The sequence below is a fragment of the Octodon degus genome, unplaced genomic scaffold (genome assembly GCF_000260255.1).
Source record: "Octodon degus isolate 3935 unplaced genomic scaffold, OctDeg1.0 scaffold00215, whole genome shotgun sequence".
In the NCBI taxonomy this organism is placed as follows: Eukaryota; Metazoa; Chordata; class Mammalia; order Rodentia; family Octodontidae; genus Octodon; species Octodon degus.
In genome coordinates this window covers 274338-294238 of record NW_004524791.1, presented here as the reverse complement: position 1 = coordinate 294238, position 19901 = coordinate 274338, and the positions used below count along the sequence as shown (strand labels likewise).

At 53.5% G+C, this 19901-nt stretch overlaps 1 protein-coding gene across 1 annotated transcript in view; it reads right to left on the bottom strand.

The window, feature by feature from the left end:
* Nucleotides 1–8042: 8042 nt before the first annotated feature.
* The window catches only part of Usp10 (ubiquitin specific peptidase 10), a 70151-nt gene continuing 58292 nt past the window's right edge, over nt 8043–19901 (bottom strand). The window contains exons 10-14 of the mRNA XM_023705245.1: nt 18739–18916; nt 16349–16514; nt 14227–14371; nt 12577–12642; nt 8043–9055 (exon numbers count right to left, since the gene is read on the bottom strand). Of these exons, the coding sequence (XP_023561013.1) occupies nt 8868–9055; nt 12577–12642; nt 14227–14371; nt 16349–16514; nt 18739–18916 (743 nt within the window). The 3' untranslated portion in view covers nt 8043–8867. The remainder of the gene's footprint in view (nt 9056–12576; nt 12643–14226; nt 14372–16348; nt 16515–18738; nt 18917–19901) is intronic.

The window sequence follows — 19901 nt, the reverse complement described above, 5'->3', positions numbered from 1 at the left end:
GAGAGGAGAGGAGAGGAGAGGAGAGGAGAGGAGAGGTGAGAACAGAAGGCTAGCAAGATAGCTCAGTGGACTAAGCACCTGCTTAGGCAAGCGCGAGGACTGGGGGTTCAATCCCTGGCACCACATGCAGTGCCAACTCTGCCTCCCTGGTGCACTGAGATGGCGAGTGAGACTGGGCGTGGTGGGTCGTGCCTGTGATCCCAGCGCTAGGGAGGCTGCAAATGGGAGAATCACTACGAGGCTGATCCATGTAGTGAGACCTTGTAGACCCTGTCCTAAATATATAATAAATAAATATGTAAGGAGCTGATGGGGTCTCCTGGGTGCGGTGGAAAGGTGAGAGGAGATTGTACCTAGGGCTGGAGTGGGGAAGAAGGAAGGAGTGGTCTTTGGGAAGGTAAGCTGCTGTTTTAGGGGCTTCAGCCATGTTAGATGACCACCATGATAATTCAGCAGTTCATACTGGGGCCAGAACCTGTCAGGTACCACACGCCATGTTGGTGCAGACCTTTAATTCCAGCACTGGGGAGGCTAAGACAGGAGGCTCACTCAGAGTCTGAGCTGTGTAGCGAGACACTGTATCAAAAATTAATTAATTAATTATTAAAAAGATTGAAGGCGTATAGATTGGATTACAAGAAATAAAACCCTGCCAATTTACATGAAACATATCTCAGTAGAATGCTAATGAACCTACTGGAGTATCTTATAGAAATAATGACTTTAACAAGATCTAAGGACATGGGGTCGACATAGAAAATTCGACCACCCTTCCCTATACTATTAAAAGCAACAGATACTGGCATTTTTAAATTGATACTAGCTCCCCAAATAGAATGCTCAGGTATAAATCTAACTGCTTCTGTATGATCTGAATGTTTCACCGAAACGCTGGTGAAACGAAGCAAAGCTCTGAGCAAATGCACAGCCGTGTGGCGGTCACGCACTCGAAGACCCAGCGGCAGCTCAGCGGCAGACAGCCCCAACTGCTGTACGCGTTCAGGGTGACGCGGGTCAAAACGACTTCGAACATCGGTGTAGACACTAAAAATGGACAAGGGAAAGCAGGTGCGCCAGAGAGGGGCAGACACTCCGGGGTGAGTGCCGCTGCGCCCACCCCGCCCGCAGTCCACTGTCACCCTGTCCCCATCCCCGCCGGCTTCCAGCCCACCAGATGGACACACCCTGCACCAGCGGGACACAGGTCTCGAGGGAACACCAAAAGGCTGAGAAAGGTCGACAGACGCGGTTATTAAGTATCAATTAGGATTCAGGCTGAACCATGGAGGGTTTGGAAAAATGTTTTCAAATTATTTTCCAAGCGTTTGACGAAACCCCAAGACATTTCTGCAGGCATATTTTCCCCTGAAGTTGGAAACCCAGCGGTGTTTAAAGGAGAACTTAATCCTTAGTTTTAGGGCCTGTTTGCACTGAACTCATCTGAATGGAACGCCACGCTGTTCCCGCGCCTCTGCCGTGGAATTAGACCCCTGGAGCCTGCGGCTGGGCCACGGGCTAGCTCTCCAGGGAGCACTGAGTGGCAAGAGGGTGTGGTTTAGCAAGTGCTTCCTGGACTATGGGACTCAGGGTAAGCTTGGTAGGCTGAAACTGCGCCCCCAAGACCTCGAAGACTGGGACCTGGTCTTCCCAGGGCGGGGCGGGACGGGGCGCCCATCTCTGGCGGAGGCCAAGGTATGGGTGGCACAGGAGAGCAGGAAGAGCAAGCAGAGGGAGCAAGTGGCACTGGGCACTTCCGCCCATCCATCTCTGCTCACCTCTGGAGCTGGCTTTTAGGGTGGCACAAGTCAAGCCTCAGGGACCCGAAGGGACAGGCCAAGGCCCGTGGTGGGCAGCAGGGACTCCAGCATGGTAGACCTTGTCCAGAAACACAGCCACCATTTCTGCCCACTTCAGGGCAGCCACAGAAATGGGAGCAGGTCATGGAGAGAGGTGGTGCCACGGGGGACAGGTGTGGACACTGGGAGGGCCACCACTTCAAAGCACTTGCTTCACTGTTGACAGTGGGGACCAGTGCTGCCTCTCCCAAGGTCCAGAGCCCTGAGGAGACCTGTGTACACGCACGCACCTTTGTGACTCAGCCTAGCCTGTGACGGGGGACCACCACGCCAAAGGGCTGCTGCTGTGTGGCTCACAGCCACCTCAGCTTGCTGGATTTGTTTTTAAACAAGTCCACAAAACTTTTTAATAGCATGTCAAATTCTGCTTGAAATATGTAGTATTTACATTCAATTAAAGAATCAGCAAAGAGGCCTTCTGCGGACTCTATAACATGTATTTCTCAATCTGAAAAAATTCCTCAAGGACACAAACACCACCTGCGTCTCCGTCACAAGCCACACAATATGACCTGAGAAGCCACGTGTCTGAAAAGGCATCGTGTGGCTTCTCAGAAGGTCATGCTGACCTTATTGGCAGGACTCTTACCAAACCGTCTCCCTCTCTGAGCTCAGGTCCCTGGAGTGACTGTGACACAGAGACCCTGGCACACAGCTCTCGGTAACACTGCAGTGCGGCTGACACCGTGACCAGCAGGCTCACAAGCAGTCCTGTTGTGTGCAGGCAGGAGTGGACACCAGGGACACTGTGACAGGGTCTCTGCGTGCTGGTCACAGGCAGTCTGCTTCTCAGTGTATCTCAGGAGGGAGTGGGCATGGCTGCCTTCCAGACACAGCCCAGAATGTCCTGAGCACCCTTGCTGGGCACCACGGACTGCGCACTGCCAGCATGCACACAGGCACTGTGGGACACTGGAACGTGACCTCTCAGCAGGGAGGATGAGCCACTGGCATCAGCCCCAAAGCCCAGGACGCATCTGGAGGGACCGTGTAGAAGCAGGAGCTGCAGGAGGGCCCTGATTGGAAGTAACGGCTCGTGCTCCAGGGAGTGCGGGCAAGTATGGCAGGGGTGCTACTGGCTGCTGAGTCAAGGTCAGGGACGGCGGTGACATCAATGACAGGATGGCACCCTGCACAGAGGTGTTGCCACAGATGCCGAGGTGCCCAGCCCGGGAAACTGGCACAAGGTAACAAGAGCAGACCAGTTCAGCGTGCCATGTAAGTAGGGCAGCACGTCTGAGTCAACTTGAAATGAGGGGCTTGCGGTGGTGTGCCGCAACGCAAATCTGAACCATATGAGCACGCAGACCTGTGGCGGCTGTGTGTGCCAATACCTTCCGCACCGCCGCGCGGAGTGGCTGCAGGCATGCACAACCCTGTGCTCTGGCTCCCCTTGGACCGCTGCCCTGACCACCATCCTCCCGAGCTCATAGCTTCTCCACTGGCTCAGCAGCCGGGTACTCTCTGGGTATCAATATTTGGCCAGGCTCCTAGGCCAAGCAGGTCACTGGTGCAGTGGGCCAGCGGGCCAGCGCAGAGGCTTCCTGCACGGCTTTCCTCAGGCCAGTTCAGGGCAAAAGCGGGCAAGGGGGCGCGGCAGAGGCAGGGAGGGCACTTTCTTCTGTGTTAAGTGAGACAGACTGGACTTGAACTCACTGTGAAGCCCAGGCTCGCCTTGAACTTGTGACACTCCTGCCTCAGGCTTTGAGTGATGGAATGTCAGGCATGACATCTGGCTCCCTGCCCATCCATCCTAATGTCTTAAGGTGTCTTCAGTTTTGTGTGTGGCTCATGTGGCCTACTGTGGCCACCAGGACCACCAAGATCAGGACAGACCACCAGACTCAGAGGTCACAGGCCAGGTGGCTGCCAGTGTTGGCTTCAGGCACAGCAGACCTGAGTGAAGCAACGCTTCAGGGTAAAAAAGCACCCCACAGCCCACTTGCCACCAGGGGCCTTGCGGGCACAGAGACACCTCTGTGTCTCCAGATGAGAGTTATCTTCCTACACAGGCATCTCTGGAGTTTGCGAGGCAACCGATTCAGGTGTAAAGTTCAGAAGTGGCACTTTTGCTGGCTCTTCCCTGGCAGAGAACAGGGGTGAAAGGACAGGAAGTGGTGTTCAGGGGCTGGTGATGACCATGAAGCAGTGTGCGTCCTGTCCCAGGTGCAGAGGCAACAGGAACACCGTGGCTCCTTCTGGGTTCCACTCCCCAAAGTGTGGGGCCCTGGTTCTGATGCAGGTGTCAGGACTCCAGACAGGCCCCTGGGTGCAGCGGTGCTGGCGTGTGGCCAGCGGGCTCCCTTCCCATGGGAGCAGTGTCACACAGCCTGTGCCTACATTAGTGGAGGGCTCAATGCTTGTGGCCTTCCTAGGGCCCCCATCCCAGCGTAGGCCAAAGGCCAAGCTGCCCAGGTCACCACTGACAGAGAGCACCTACTTGGCGCGGTGGCCAGATTCCCCTCTCCTCTGTTCTGTTCTGTCTGCTGCGCCCAAGAGCAGTGGTACCTCGGGGAGCAGCAGACCACAGGTTGAAGGGGTCCCCAACTGCACGGTTTGGGCAGTAACTGCCTATGAGTCTATCAGGGAAACAACGCCCTGGGGAGGGGAGGAATGGGGAGGCACAGCACCGGCAGAGCGCAAAGCTGACACCTATCGCTCCAGGTGAAACCTTGGTCAGCCAACAGGGCCAAGTCCACGTGACCACAGCCCTGGGAACCCTGTCCTGTGCCCGGGAGCACACACTGCAGAGCAAACGTGCCATGCAAAGCAGAGTCACTCATGGCAGCCCTGGAGTGGCCTGTGCAAGGGCTTCTTCGCAGAGAGCTGAGGCCTCACCCTCTCAGCAGAGCCTGAGAGTGGTCCGTGTGTTGTCCACAGGTGGTGAAGATAGACTGGGGTGTGGGCCCCTGTCGGCAGCCCCTAATCAGACACCTGGGCGGAGAGCAGGGGTGCAGCAGAGGCTGGAGGGGCCCCTGGGGGCTATGAGCACGGACAAAGGTGCAAATGGGCACAGAGCACTCCGGAAAGCAGCTCTGCCCGTCCACAGGAGATGCGTCCCAAGGAGGGGTGCTCTGTGATCCCTGGGGGCTGTTCTGGTTCTTCACGAAGCACTGGGGGAGGCAGATAGAGGGAAGAAGCTATCTTAAAGTATTTCCTTGCTAACAACCAAACAACTCTTACCCCTAAAATGACAAGACAGCAAACACTTAGGCATCTATGAAAGGGAAGTTCTCTGTTTTGAAAACTGTCTCACTGCTTCTTTCTCAATAAAATTAATATTTAAAAAAAAGAGCAGTTGACACAAAAATGCTACATGCAGACATCTTCACAGCACTCTGTTAACTGGAGCCCAACACAGTCCCATGTCAGCCGTGCAGCGGCCAGGACCTGGTGAAACTTTTCCTGCTCCTGCCGCTTCACAACCTGCTGCAGCGTCAGCACGCTAGAGTGGAGCAGAAGACATCGAACAGACCACGGCATGGCCTTCTTTGACTGCCGGCTGCTGCAGAGTTGAATGACATTAAACACAAAAGAGGGAAGTGGCCTGTCTGCTTGGTGATTTTCTGAGTGCTTTTAATGAGAAAACTGGACCTTTCCTGTAGCTGCTAATGCGTGGCCTGGTTGGAGGGCGCGGCGAAGTCACTGACACGCTGCAAAGTGCTTTTAGGCAAGTGCTGCTCAGGAAACCTGGTGTCCAGAGAGCAGTGCAGAGAGCGGTGCCCCCTCCCCATGGACACACACACACACACACACAGGGCCCACTTCCCCTGATGACCAGACACTTCTACAGAGCAGTCAGCGAGCCAGCAGGCTGATGTGGCCACCCTGGCACAACGATCCATTTAGCAAATTCGTCTCAAATGTGCAAGGCTACGCTGGCTAACTTGGTTCACTCAAAAGCACTGTTGGCGGCTTTCTAACTCAGACAGTGCAAGCACATAGAAGCAGAAAGGTCAGCAAGGAAGTGACGCTCCCACTGATCCTGCCGATTGCACGCCGCCCCTACTGCCAACCAGCTGACGCAAGTAAGCTCACAAGAAGAGAAAGCACACTGTCCCCGAGCCGTGCAGGTGGCTGTGCCGAGCTAAGCAAACCGCAGTCTTCCAAACAGAGCATACGTCCTCTTGGCTGGGGTAACGGTATCTGGGGACCCCCCACCCCAAGGCACTTCCATGGTGCGCAGCCTCAACAGCCGCTCACACAAGTGCTACCATAGCCAATGGGCAAAGTTCTAGGTGTAAATGACCAAAAGCGACAGAAATGGTTTAAGAATTCTAGATGTTGGGGCTGGGGAGATGGCTTAGTGGTCTAAAGCACCTACTTAGAACAAGCTTGGCAGAGCACAGGGACCGCGGTTCTTTCATCCCCCAGCACCACATGCCAGCCAGCCCCGCCCCCTGGTGGGCTGAGCTGGCCACACACACACACACAAATAAATAAAATTTAAAAAAAAAGAATTCTAGATGTTGTGGCACATGAATGTTTTAAGAGCAAAGTTCTCCAGGATGGCTCCCAGGCTGCCATTCCCCAGGACTGCAGAGAAGCAGCGGCTTCACTGGAATCCCCTCAAGTTCTCGAGCCCGGGCCCATTTTCACCTCAGCCCAGATGCTGGCGCCTGCTTGACACGTTCAGCTTGCAGAGTGCTTGCCCTGCCTAGGCAGTCCGAGACTGAACAGCTCCGGTCCCGCACACAGTCACAGTGAGTGGTGTGGCGGCCACAGGGACACACTGCATCCCCCATCCTGATAATGCTGATAACCTAACCGCTACAGGACGGGATCAGGGGATTCCAGTCAGCGAGGTCATGGGACGGGGTAGAGACTCCAGGATGCTGTCTCGGTCCCACAGAGGCGAGGCCACCAGCCAGGCCCAGGCCCTCAACAGCACTGATCTGCCAGCGTTCCCAGACGAGACGTCAGCCTCCATGACCGTGAGACCTAGCTTCATTCTGCCCCCAGCCATGACTTTTTGGTTACAGCAGGGGACACACACACTGCCTTACTAGCACTACACGCCAGAAGACAAGAATTCTTTGCTGGCTCTCAGGTGGCCGGAACACGTTGAGCACAGCACAGGAATGGCAGCCTTGGGAATAAGTGCAGGTTCACACGTTACTCTCACAGGACGGTGGCCTGTCCCACTGGGCCCAGTTCCTCTCTGTCCACTCTTGAAACAGACTTGAGATCCCGCATAGGGAGTCGCTGGATATCCCAATCATGCTCAACCTATTTTGAACTTGACCAAACAAGGACTGCTGCAGCTTGCAGCCAATGAATGACACGCGAGGGAAAGTGTTCTCATCTAGGACGCAGCACTCCCTGGAAGATCTCGCAGCAGCTGGTGTCTGGGATGACTGGACCCTTTGCTAGGCCTCTCAACTGGCTTCCTCTCAGGGTTGTTTCCAGATCAGCTGGTCCTGCTCCTGAGAAGGATACAGTAACAGAGCCACACATGGTCAAGGGCAAAGGACCACAGTGGTGGGGTGAGCATATCAGGACAGATAAGCCATGACAGAGGAGCAGGGCGATGGTGGAGTTTGGAAGTACAACCCAGGACCCACACCAAGTGTCTGAGGGTGCTGCTGCACCTCCTCTGGCTAGGTCACTGTGGCTGTGGGTGCCCCCCAAGGTTCCTTGGTTTCCAATCCCCGTATGTTCCACAGAACTGCACGTTTCTGTAACAAGAAGCTGACTATACTAGAACTGTAATCCATCTGAGCAAACCAGAACTGGGCTATGACTGGGTAAGGAGGCTAAGATGACGTTAGTACTACAATTCGACAAAGTAAGCTTCTTTCCCACAAGGGTGGCACAAGCTATAATTAGGAATGTGAGACAGTGAGGAAAAGCTGGAGAAAAAGGCTCCGGCTGCAGTGAGACCAGGGGGAGCAGGGCCTCCCCTGATCCGAGGCTCCCTTCCTTCCCTCCATCTGTCCATCCCTCCAGAGCCTCTCATGGCTGGAAATGCCCTGTGCGGATGTCTGGTCTTGCCTCAAACCACCACCAGGGGTTCTGAAACTGAGGGAAATCAGGGAAGGAGGACAACAGGCCTGCCCGCCAACCCATCAATGCTTCGTCCGCCCAACCGGTGCGGTGTGCCACCCTCACCCTCAGCTGCCAGGGATGCTGCCCACGGACCCATCATTGGAAGGGGCACTCAAACACAAAGAAACACGCGCAGCTCTAAACCAACTTTGTGATTTTATTGATGGGTGACAACTTTATACTCCTAGGTCTCACTGTGCACATTGGGGCGCAGCAGAAGGGGATGGACAGCAGAAGGAGAGCAGATGTCAGGAACAGCCAGTCTCCGCGCCTCGCCGCGCGGTGCCGTGCACACACAGAAGCACGGAAGTGGCCTGGACTCTGCAGTGGCTCCATGGCTGCAGTCGCCCACCCCGCAGGCCGCCACCACCACCGCATAGCTCCAGGCATGTGAGCCGCAACACGTATGTAAGCAGTGTCTCATCGCACAGTTATTAAAATGTATTTTTTTCTTAGGAACCAGCAACTTGTTTTTTATTTTTCCTTTGGAGTAAGAACTATTTCTTCTCTCATAACTGGCTCATTTTAAATCATTTATCAAAAACTAAAGGGGAGGGGAAGAAAGTGTGATGGATTAAAAAATTTATTCTTTAAGGAAAGATAAAATTCATTTTCACAAATTTACAAGTGTTGCTGGTGTAGATTTATTCTACTAAGCAATTAGACTGCAAATCAAATGCAAGTTTCCCTTTCTTCTATAAGGAATCAGAATTATGATTATTATTTCAGAATTATGGGTTCTTATGTATTTTCTTAATCGACAGTCTGCTTCAACCAAATGATTTTGATCTGGAAGTCAGAAGTCAACACAACTATGTTGCACATGAATCCCAAGGCATCGCTCCATCCTAGCACATTTTTGCAGAAGGGACAGTCTCTCTAAGGAGCCACTACAGAGGCAGGAAGCCAGTGAGCTGCAGCTTTACACAGTGGCGTCAGGCACACACTCGCGGCCCACAAGGCTCACAGCAGGTCCACTCGACGGTAATACAGGAGGTAGGCGGTGCGCTCAGCGGCGGGCTTCACCACCTGGTGCTGCTGGATCACCTTGACTGTCTGGTCGTCGATGCGCAGCCAGCCATTGAGTCCGATCTGGAAGACGTCGGTGGTGTAGTGACCACCGGTGGCACTGTTGCCGTGATGGTAGACCACTGTAAGAGAGCACGGCGTGAGAGCGCGCACCGGGCTGTGCACAGCTCCTCAGAGAGGCGCGTGGAGCAGGGCGTGGTTGCAAAAGGCCTGACAGGAGGTCTGTGACAAAGCTCATTAGCCAGACAGGGCTCACACAGATGAACGTATCTGTGTATGAGTTTGGATGTATGCGTTCATACATACACATATATAGTAGGTACACATTCAGTACACACATTGTATACTTATGTAAAGTATCTCACACAGTACATAAGACACACATATTAGTAACATTGAAAACAAAACGATACACCAAAAACACCTCCCTCACAGCCTCCATCCTGTGGATGAACACACACATGAACATGCACACACACACACACACACACACACCCTCTGGGTGATCGGGCCTACTCTACTCCTACACTATCCAAAAACTCCAGATACATCCTGAACAAAGATCAGAGTGTCAGCGACAGTGAAAAATGCAAAAGCCAACACTATGGCCATTCCAAGGAGGACGACTATGGTCTGTGTCTAGCTGTCCTCCCAAAGCCTCATGCAGTCATGGGGTGGCTTTTGGAGTTTGTGATTGATTCCTGATCCAGTGCTGTGACTGCTACCCCCTGGCCCTGAGGTGGGTAATCTGCATCACAATGTAAGGAGGCTTGCTAGAAGCCGCAGCTGCTCCCTTATCACAGCCATGAAAGGCTGCCCTCTGCCTTGTACCACTCTGCCTAGGAGCCAGCTGAGTACAGACTGAAACCTCCACAAACTGTGAGCTAAATAAACTTTTCCTTCCCTAATTTTGGGTGTTGGGTATTCGTCCCAGCAATGAGTAAAAAGTAACAGACAGAATCTGGTACCAGAGAAGTGGGGTCACTGCTGTGACTACCTGACCCGTTGTTCAAAACCTTTGGGAATGGCTTATGGAAAGAGATAAGAAAGGTTCGTTCAGAGATGCTGCCCACAAGAGAAACACTAGAATGCCTTCAGCTGTTTTGTATGGGAGATTCTGGTCAGAGCTCAAAGACCAGAATGCTGATAGAAATCCTGCCTGTAAGACCAGGCTGGGGAGGTTTCTGCTGGGAAGAAGGACTGCATTGGTTGTTGGACTTTGGATGATGTGTGTTTAGGTTTGTCTGACTTTTGCTTGTGTCCAGAGACTCTGCCTGAGACTGAGATTAAGCGCAGTGGACTGATTAATCTGACAAAAGAAATTTCAAAGCAGTCAAATGTTGAGGCAATAGCATGACTATTGTTGGGGGCTCTTAGGTCAGATTTATGTTGAAAATCAAGAGCAAAGAGCCCAGCAGGATGATTTAAAATGTGAGTCTGGCCAAAAAGGAAGCTCCAATAAAGCTGTGGAATGCAAAGATAGAGCTGAAAGGATCACCACTGCTGAAAAGGAACAAGAGAATGGAAAGGATGGCCTGAGGGCATCATAGGAGGGCACAGGTCTCCAACCTTTGCAGCCTCAGAATTCCAAGAGTGAGGGACTTTGCCTTGAGGAAAAAGCCGCAGAGCCCCATGTTCCAGAATGGAGGCAGCAGGCATATCAGGTTCTAGAATGGTGCCGGCATAGAGAATCTGTTCCTTGGAATCAGGGTCAGAGTGCTCAGTGATTCAGGCACTCAACCCCTACAGCCAAGAGAGAGGAAAGCCTGGCTACTGCTCCAGCCTGCAGCAGCCCTTGGCAGCATCCATGTGGCGCTGGTTATAGGCACTTGCAGAATGCAGGAGTTTAATTTTGGTGTCAGGTATTTGTCCCAGCAATGAGAGAAGAGTAACTAAGATGGGGACCAACTGACAGACTGCGGCAACCTGTTTTGCCTCAGGTCCATCTGCCCTGCTGGGTTGGAAAGCCAAGGAGCTGTGGGGCCTCCTCTCCACCCAGGGTTCTCTCAGCCTGGTGCTCCCACCTCAGCTGTAACAGACTCAGGCTCTGAGCAGTGGATGAAGCCAGAGGGCCCAAGTGCTCAGGGAGGCGTGCAGCTCTGACCCTGATCTCAGGCTGCTCTGCAGGGCCAGGACAGACTGCGTGGACAGGGGCTGAAGGGCTGCTATGAGAGGAGGGGCTCAGGAAGAGTGACAACGGCGCAGGGCAGGTGTGGGGGACAATACGGAGGCAGCGCCAGGGACCCCTCTTCCTACAATGATGCCTTCTAGATGCTGGTTAGGGCTTAAGACATCAGGACTGGCAGATGCTGTCCCCTCTGCAACAGGAGCAGAGCCATATGGCCAGGGGGTCTACGGGACCACAGGGGCCAGGCTGCAGCAGCACTGTCTCCTCAGAGATAGGACCTTGGGGCTGTGCAAGGCATGAGTGCTGGTTAGAGGGTGGCGTGCACATGCCAAAAGCCCAGTTTCTTCCCTGGTCAGACTCAGGGCTCTGTGCAAAGGAACTCTGCATAGGACTCACCACCAGAGCACTTCTGCCACCCTGCCTGCGGGCCAGCTGGGTGAGCAGGGGCTATAACTGACTATCTTCCAGGAGCAGGAAGTGAGAAAAGGAACAGTGCATGCCTGGAGGGAAAAAGAGACTGGTGCCTTCCAAGGAGGCCCAGGGCCTGTACCCACTGGCCAGGGCCGAGAATACGTCCCAGCACCCCAGGAGCAGCCAAGGCAGACAGGAGCCCAAAGCCCTGCCTGGCTATTCAGGCCACAGAAGAGTGACCTCCCTCCTTGAGTCCAGGCAATCCTTCCATGAAGGGCACCTCTATACGCCACCAGGAGCAGGACGGACACTGAAAGTGACCATGCAAGGGCTGTAAACAGCAGGCTTGTTTTTAAATACAAACAGGCTCACCAGAGGCAATACAAAGGAAGTGAAGGAGTAATTAGCAAACTCTAAGAAAAAGTAAACAAAAGGCTGGGGATGTAGCTCAGTGGCACAAATGCCTGCATGGCAAGCACAATGAGTTTGATTCCTGGTACCAAAAAACAAGACAAAACCACTACAGACAACAACAATCAGAGGTATAAAGGTTCAACAGCACTAGGATGACTGGGGCCATCTGGACAGAAGACAGGAAGGAAAAGGGTAGAAAGCTAGAAGAAAACCTACCACAGTGGGAAGCTCTCAGCCAGGGGAGTGAGGTCTCAGGCCTGCCTGTCTGAGAATGGGTGTGCCATTTGCCTTCCTAGCTGACTTTAGGGAATGTGGAGCCAGTGCCACCTGCACTTTATGGTATAAGTAAGAGAAACAGGGATGCTGGCTTGGGATGCACTCTACTGACTCGGCTGGCATCCAGAGATGAGTAGCCCATGATACCTGCACGGTGCACTGATTTCCAGCAGGTGCACTCGCTTCTCCTCAGGCCTCAGGCCAGCCCAGCTCAGGGCCAGAGGGTGCCCAGGAACACTAGACACTCAGGGGCAAGTGAAACACACTCTTCAACTGCTGTCCTGCCTCCCAAGCTTGGAGGCACCAACGCAGCAGGCCCTGTCCTATGGATGGGTGTATATGACAGTTCGCTTGTGCCTAGGCACAAACTCGCTTCTCATCTTTAATAAGAAAGCAGCGTCATACAAAACTTACCTGCAAAGAGCCTGTAGGTCCTATGGCATTTAAAATTCTTATTTTTAACCCCTGGAGAAAGCAGTTCTGAAAAACAAACATCAACAAGTCCAACTTACAAAAGGGCTTCATGGCTACCTCCACATCATGGACAGCCCATGGGGAGCCAGCGTGCAGAGAGGCAACACATAGACCACAGCTGACCCAACGCAGCACCCACGAGCTCACACTGGCAACACCTGAGAAATGGGCTCTAAAAATGGAAAAGAAAAGCACCACACACTCCAGCAGCGCCAGAAAACCCAAGGATGAAGACATCTCACACTCGGGTCTGGTCTCACACAGAGGGCTCCTGCGGGCCAGGAAGCTCCCCTCCAACCAGAGATGCCTCTCTACTTCCTGCTCAGTGCCCCAGGCCATGTCTTCTTGGGTTTTTTGGTTTTATGTATTTAGTACAGGATCTACAGGGTCTCACTACGTAGATCGGACTCGTAGTGATCCTCCTGTTTGCAGCCTCCCAAGCGCTGGGATTACAGGCGCACGCCACCACGCCCAGTCTCAATTACAGTCTGAGTGTACCCCAGGGGCAGGGCCAGCATAGAACCCCGGGGATTGACCCCCTGGCCGCTGGGCGCTGCCTAAGCAGGTACTTTAGTCTGCTGAGCTATCTGGCCAGCTCTCTGTGTCCTCTCGGGACACCTCATCTTTCTTTTCATGCAGCATGTGAGGTGGCAGTCCAAAAGAAAAACACACAGAACAGCAAGAAAACCAGTACAGGGTAGAGCGTGTGCCACAGGCCCAGGAGAGCTCCTGGCACAAGAAGAATGGGGAAAGACACTGCAGTCAGGTCAGACAGATGGGTGATGCCGCCTGCGTGCACTCAGGTCTGCTGCAGACAGACGTGAAGGAACGCGTATCCACGGTACACGCGCCGGGCCGGGAGGTCCTGGGTGCGGGCTGAAGCCAAGGCCCAGGCGGCAGGGCGCTGCTGGTGGGAAGGTGTGCAGAGCCCCTGTGGGATGAGCCAGAGGGACAGAGGGCAGTCTGCACCTTCAGTGTGGCCCAGGAAGGCCACCAGCCGCCTCCTCTCTGTCCCCTCGGACGAGCGCCACTCTCCAGCAAGCCTCACCTCTGCATACTTTCCACCAATTCTGAAGCTTTCAAGAAAAACCTCTTTAAGCTCTGTGTGTGTTTATACTCATTCTTTTCTTCTCTTCTTTGCAGCGGGAGGATGACCCAGAGCCTCCAGTAGGCTGGGGCACAGCTCTGCCACCGCGCAATGCAACACACTGCTCTTTAAACTGCTACGCCCTGTTACCCAGGGACACATGTGGGTGACAAAGTGCCACAAATCTAGCATGAGCGTCACGGCAACTGCAGACTTCTCACTGCCACCTAAGCAGGCTGGCCAGCGCAGCTGTCCATACTTCGTCTAGGACAAGTATTTCCCACCGATAGAAAAAAGGCTTGATGAATGAAAAATAATGCTTTTAGATGGACAAAAGCTTCTATTTTTCTAACCTAGCAAAATTACAGTGTTTGTTCATTTTCACTTCTATTTTTAAAAAGCCATTTTCTGCCAGCATTACCACAAAAGTCTCTTGAAGACAAGAAAATGAGACAGAAAAAAGCCAAGCAGAGGGCCGAGTCCGGGCCTGGCAGCCGCCTCACCCTTGCTGATCTCCAAGTCCACGGGGTAGTCGATGTTCTTGACCAGCTTCTGGCAGCCGCCGGTCTTCTCATACACGAAGCGCTTCAGGTGCAGCACGAGGACAGGAGGCAGCTTCTCCAGAGTCACCCGCCGACTTATCTCAACCTGGGGCACACAGCACACAGGACATGCTGTCCTGTCTGACCAGGCCTGAGGGTCACTGCACCCCAAGTGGAGAGCTGTGCCCCGCAGCCCCAGGTGACAAGTCTGTGTAAGAAGCAACAAACTAACTCAGCGGGAACCTGTGTTTCATTCTTCCAAGGGCTAGACAAGCTGGGGCCCGTGCCAGCCGTAGGTCCTGAGGGTTTCCTGCCTGCAGGCCAGAGTCCAGGGCAAAAGCCAGGCCCATCGAGAGCCCCCACACCCCCAAGAGACTGTGAGCCGACAGATGTGGCCCCAGAGACCAGAGCTGCAAGGCCTCGATCCCTACGCCAGGCCCCGAGAGCAGGACCAGGCACCACGCTGTCTCAAGGGTCTGTCCAGTGCTGAGTACAGCCCTGGACTGGAAAGCTCAGCTGTGCAGTGGCTCACGGGGGATGCGTGGGGAGCCTCCAGGCGAAGCCAGTGGGCTCGGGCAACTCCCCAGCAGGCTCTGACAGTTTCCAGACAGCAGACACATTCCGCAGATGTCCCTTCACGCTCCCACAGGAAAGAACTTTCTCCTTCAGTACAGTAACACTTAGTATTTTTAAAAGGAAAATTTTAAACTGACACCCAATCCCAGTGTGGTGGTGCATACCTATGATCCCAGCACCCAGGGGCCTGAGGCAGGAGGATCGTTGTGAGTTAGAGACCAGCCTAGGTTACAAAGTGAGCTCAAGGCTGGCCTGAGCTGCATAGTGAGACCCTGTCTCAAAAAAACCAAAAAAATAAATAAATAAAACATAAAATAAAGAATAAAATGAAATAGTGAGGTCCAAGAAAACACGCCATTGCCTTTTCCAAGCCTTTCCACAGCCCATCCTCACTTCCTTCCTAGAATATCTGCTCTCCGGCATGCCCAGTCCAGTCTGAGAACTGCGGGGCACAGAGCAGGAACAGGGAGCAGCGCCACTTCCCCTTCTCCTGGGGAAACCGCCCACGGCCACCTCTGCTCCAACACTGCTGCAGCCCCACCAGCTGTTTAATGACAGCAGAGCAAACACAGTCCAAATGGGTACCCCCAGCTGCCTAGGGCAAGGCTGGGGACCTGACAGCAGGACGAGTGGCCCCAGACAGCCATAGCTGACTCACAGAGGAGTGTGAGGAGGGCACAACAGCACCAGGGGCAGTGCTCTGTCTCTGCAGAGTCCCTGCTGCCACAGGCAAGCCAAGCTAATGGTCACACAGAGCCAGATGCACCTAACAGCTGCCTGACCTTCTCTGCCTGCTCACTGTGGCTGCCGGTTGTCGGCTTCTTGGAGCCGGTGCCACCAGCAGTGCCATCAACACAGTGCAGAGCCCGACTCCTGCACACCTACAGAAAGTGGCGCAGCCAGTGCAGAGCGAGGGAGCGGTCCATGCCTGGGGCCACCATAGTTCACACACAGCACCACAGCAAAGCACTCATCGCCCGGCACGCTGGGCTCTCCACCATGGCCCAGGATGGACAGAACCACCTCTGCAGCAGAACACCCTACACCCTTAACTTGGGAACGAGAAAGACCTGAAGATGCTCTCCTTTTCAGGTCGAATTTAAGGCCTCCGAATAATGACTCTCTATCCTTCAAGTCCTTGAAGAGCTCTATGCGAATGCAAAGCAGATGTGATGAGAGCTGTAACTAATTGAATAAACTGCGGCATGCGTGAACAGACACAAGCTACTCAGCCCTGCTCTGGACTGATGCTGGCTTCCTGAGCTGGGATTAGAGTGTCAGAAAAGGAAACACTGCTCAGGGTCACCAGCCCGGGAGCCCAGGAGCCCAGGGGCTAACAGTGCGTGCCAGCCGGGTCAGCTGCTCCAGCCACGCCATGCTAACAGCGTACAAATGTTTGGTCCAAACAAATCAGCAACTGCTCAGAGGGCAGCACTGAGACTCCCTTGCTCTTGCCCCTAACTCGGTGTTCATCCTGTTCACGCAGCGGGCTTGGCTCCGGCCGTACCTCTTGTTTGGTTCTTGTGGTGTAACCCTGGACAGACTCTCGGGCCACCAGGCTCTCGAGTGCATCCTGCACAGTGCGTATCTTGTCAGACTGGATGTCCAGCTGCAGCGTGAAAAAGGGCTGCAGAGTGGCGGATTCTTTTGAACTCTGCTGGTAAACCACTGACCTAGGGATTAAAAGCAGAAACGATTTAAGAGCCCGGTCCTTGACAGCTTCACTTAAGAGCAGCCAACGGAAGAAGAAATACTGAAAATCAGATTATTCAGCATCACTGTCAGAGGACTGCAGACAACACAAAAGCCAAAAAGACACTGAGTGCGGCACCCTCGCTGAATACCCTCCTCAGTGCTGGCACCCACGTCTGCTGCGACACACGCTCCTCGCTTGGGTGCTCTGGAAGAAAGCGCTGCATCTTCCAAATGCTGGCACCACATGCCTCACTGTGATCAGCGCACCAGTTAGCAAGCGTGCGCGTCTGGCCACAGCCTCTACCTGCGGGCACTTTGCATCTTTTCAAAGAATGGTGGCCTATTTTAAAAAACAGAGGAAATCCCATGGCACACAGGACGTTCTGAATGGCATTTCCCTCTATGAAAATGACACACGGGGGGAAAGGGGAAGGGTGCCAGCTCAACCTTGTTTTCTTAGCTGGTCTTTCATTTCATTTTTCTTTCTCTAAGTTCTTCTGAGTACAAAAGTGCATGTGCAGTATAGTATGCCTCATTTAGCCTCCAAGAGAAAACACAGCAAGAGCTCAGAAGGGTTCTACTTCAGTGGCCTGTTTGGTGAGCAGAACGCAGCGTCTGGCCTCCTGGGATGGGGTGGGGTGGGCCTCCTGAGCACACACACCTCAGGGCAGCAGCTCTCTAGGGCCACACGAAGCAGTGGGGACACCAGTAAGGGGCTGCAGAAGAAATAAGAAGCAGCCCTCAGCCTTAGAGGTAAAGGATGTTTATCTTTGCAGAGAATGCTGGCCTTCCCAGGAACCCTGAGTTTTACAGGAGCATCTCTCAACTGAGATGCACAGACTCATGCTTAGTGGCAGTTTAAAAAGAGCTTCAATTGTCCCAATCCCTTACCTCTGCTGTACTTGGCGATGGGGGAAGTTCGGGGATTGAACCCAGCCAGGGTCTTCACAGAGCTACATCTCCAACCTTTTTCAACTTGCGACAGGCTCTCACTAAATCACTCAGTTGCCGACTAGGCTCGAGCTTGCAACCCTTCTGCCTCAGCCTCACTGAGTGCTTGGATTACCAGCATGCATGACCATATCTCGCTGCTTTACATATTTTCATAAAGGAACAACCAACTTTGGCACAGAGGCCTATCAGAGACTGGTAGCAGCAGCCATGCAGACCTCTCAAGGCCAAATTCGTCCAGCGTGGACACTAGAACTGGTTAGGAGGCAAGATTTGGAGTCTCTGGATACAGTGGCCATCTGTGGACATGCACCCCATGAAAATAACCAGCGGTCTCATTTTCTCCTTCACGCTGTCCCCTCTCCTCCACCTCCCGCAGAGGTGTGCCAGGAATCCACGTATTAGGCCGCGAGCCTGTGGAGCCAAGGGCAGTCACCTCCACGGCTGCTCACCCGCCCACCCACCTCCCTCCTTGTGTACACCACACACCCAGGGCTGTGTCTGCGAAGCCCTGGAATGCACAGCAGCACGGAGGTCCCAGGGTCAGGAGTGTACCTAGGTACCACGGAATGGCTTCAGCCCTACAAAAGGAGATCCTATTGCTGTCACAAGATGGGCACAGCTGGGGACATCATGCCAGGTGAAATAAGCTGAACACAGGAAAACGGTATGCACACACCACACGTGCAACCTTTTCAAAAAGGCCAAGTGTATAATAAAACTGACCACCCAGGGCAGGGGCAGGGGCAGGTCAGAGGGAAGGAGCTGCTCACACACTAGGTGGGCAATCTAGAGAAAAGACAGAACCCACGAGGGGCGCAGCAGTGAGCGCATCAGACATGGACTCTACGGGCAAGTAGACTGTGGTGATTCTGCCCCCTAAGCAGAAAGGGTGACTAGTGAGCTGAAGGCTGTTGCTTGCTTCTCTACAGAAACCATCCCCCAATGCCTATGCTGTGACTTCCCACTGTGAACTGTTAAGTCATGGAAATGTGCAGAATGCCCCCGCTGGGCCCATGGATCTCCCTTAGCAGTTCAGTTAGCTTGTTCTCTAACTTGAGCAGTGAACAGCTGACGCCAGAGAACACTGGCTCATAGGTGGTGAGGAGCACCTGAAGTGGAGGACCAGCAAACAGCTGGCAAAGGTGCTAAGGCACAAGGTGGCAGGACAGTGCTCACGCCTCCCATGCTAGAGAAACGGCAAAACCCCGGAACAGGCAAATACCGAATTATTCCAGAAAAGTCACAGACCTGATGTGCCCACCAAAAATGCCCGTGATTGGAGTCTGGACGAAGTCCGCCTGCCGGGTGACCGAGGTCTTGTTCCTGGGTCCCACTTGCTCCCACTCCTCCTCGCTGCCTTCACCTTGTTCCTCCTGCTCATCGTCATCAGCCAAGGGGCTTCTGGGCCCATTTGAAACCATGAGCTCTGCAAGGAAAGGAAAGGGCCTGCTCGTGCAACCACCAAGGGGCACATCCCACGCACAGACCATCCAGGCTGGCCGGACAAATGTGTCCACTGCAGGTCTACAGACAGACTCAGTGTGTAGGCACCGAGCCACAGCAACTACGCAGCAAAGGCACAGGCCCTGGACCTGCCTGGCTCTGGCTGCTTCAACTACTGGGAAGGAGCCCTGGGAAACAGGCAGAAGTGCAGTATTCCCTGTGTGTGCGGGCAAGGATGCTTATCCTCGGGATGCACACTTTAGCCCTGAGGGGCAAACTAGGAAAACGTAAACATACTGTACGTGCACGCACACATGTGGAAAGAAACACTCGGGGTATTCTCACAAGGCAGACTCCTGCAGTCATGTGGGGATTCCACACACTAGTCCTTCTGCTTTCCTGTATGAGAGATCATTTCTGTGTGTGTCTTTTTTTTTTTTTTTTGGCAGAACCAGGGATTGAACTCAGGCCCTTGCGCTTACTAGGCAAGCGCTTATTCCACTGAGCCATCTCCCCAGCCCTAGAGATCATTTCTGAATTAAAGGAATCAACAGCAGAGGTTCTGAGTAAGTTTCAACTTATCTAAATAAAACATTACTGAGGGTACCGAAAGGGCAAGGTAAAAGCTGGTGTCATCTCTGGAAGTAAAGGACATCTGATGGGCAGAGCTGAGGATTGGGAGCTGCAATTTCTTTTTTTTTCCTGGAACTGGGAATTGAACTCAGGCCCTTGTGCTTACCAGGGAAGCACTTATTCTACTGAGCCAACTCTCCAACCCCCTGGGAGCTGCAATTTTGCACAGGAATGAGCTGTGACCTTTGTTTAAAAATGAGACTTAGCTGGCTGGGCACAGTGTGCAGGAAGTGAACCTACTTTCACCGTCTGGCGAGAGGAGCTTCTTCAGGCTCAGCATCTCCTCATGCAGTCCGTTCAGGATGAAGCCCAGGTACTCCTCGGCATCCTCCTGT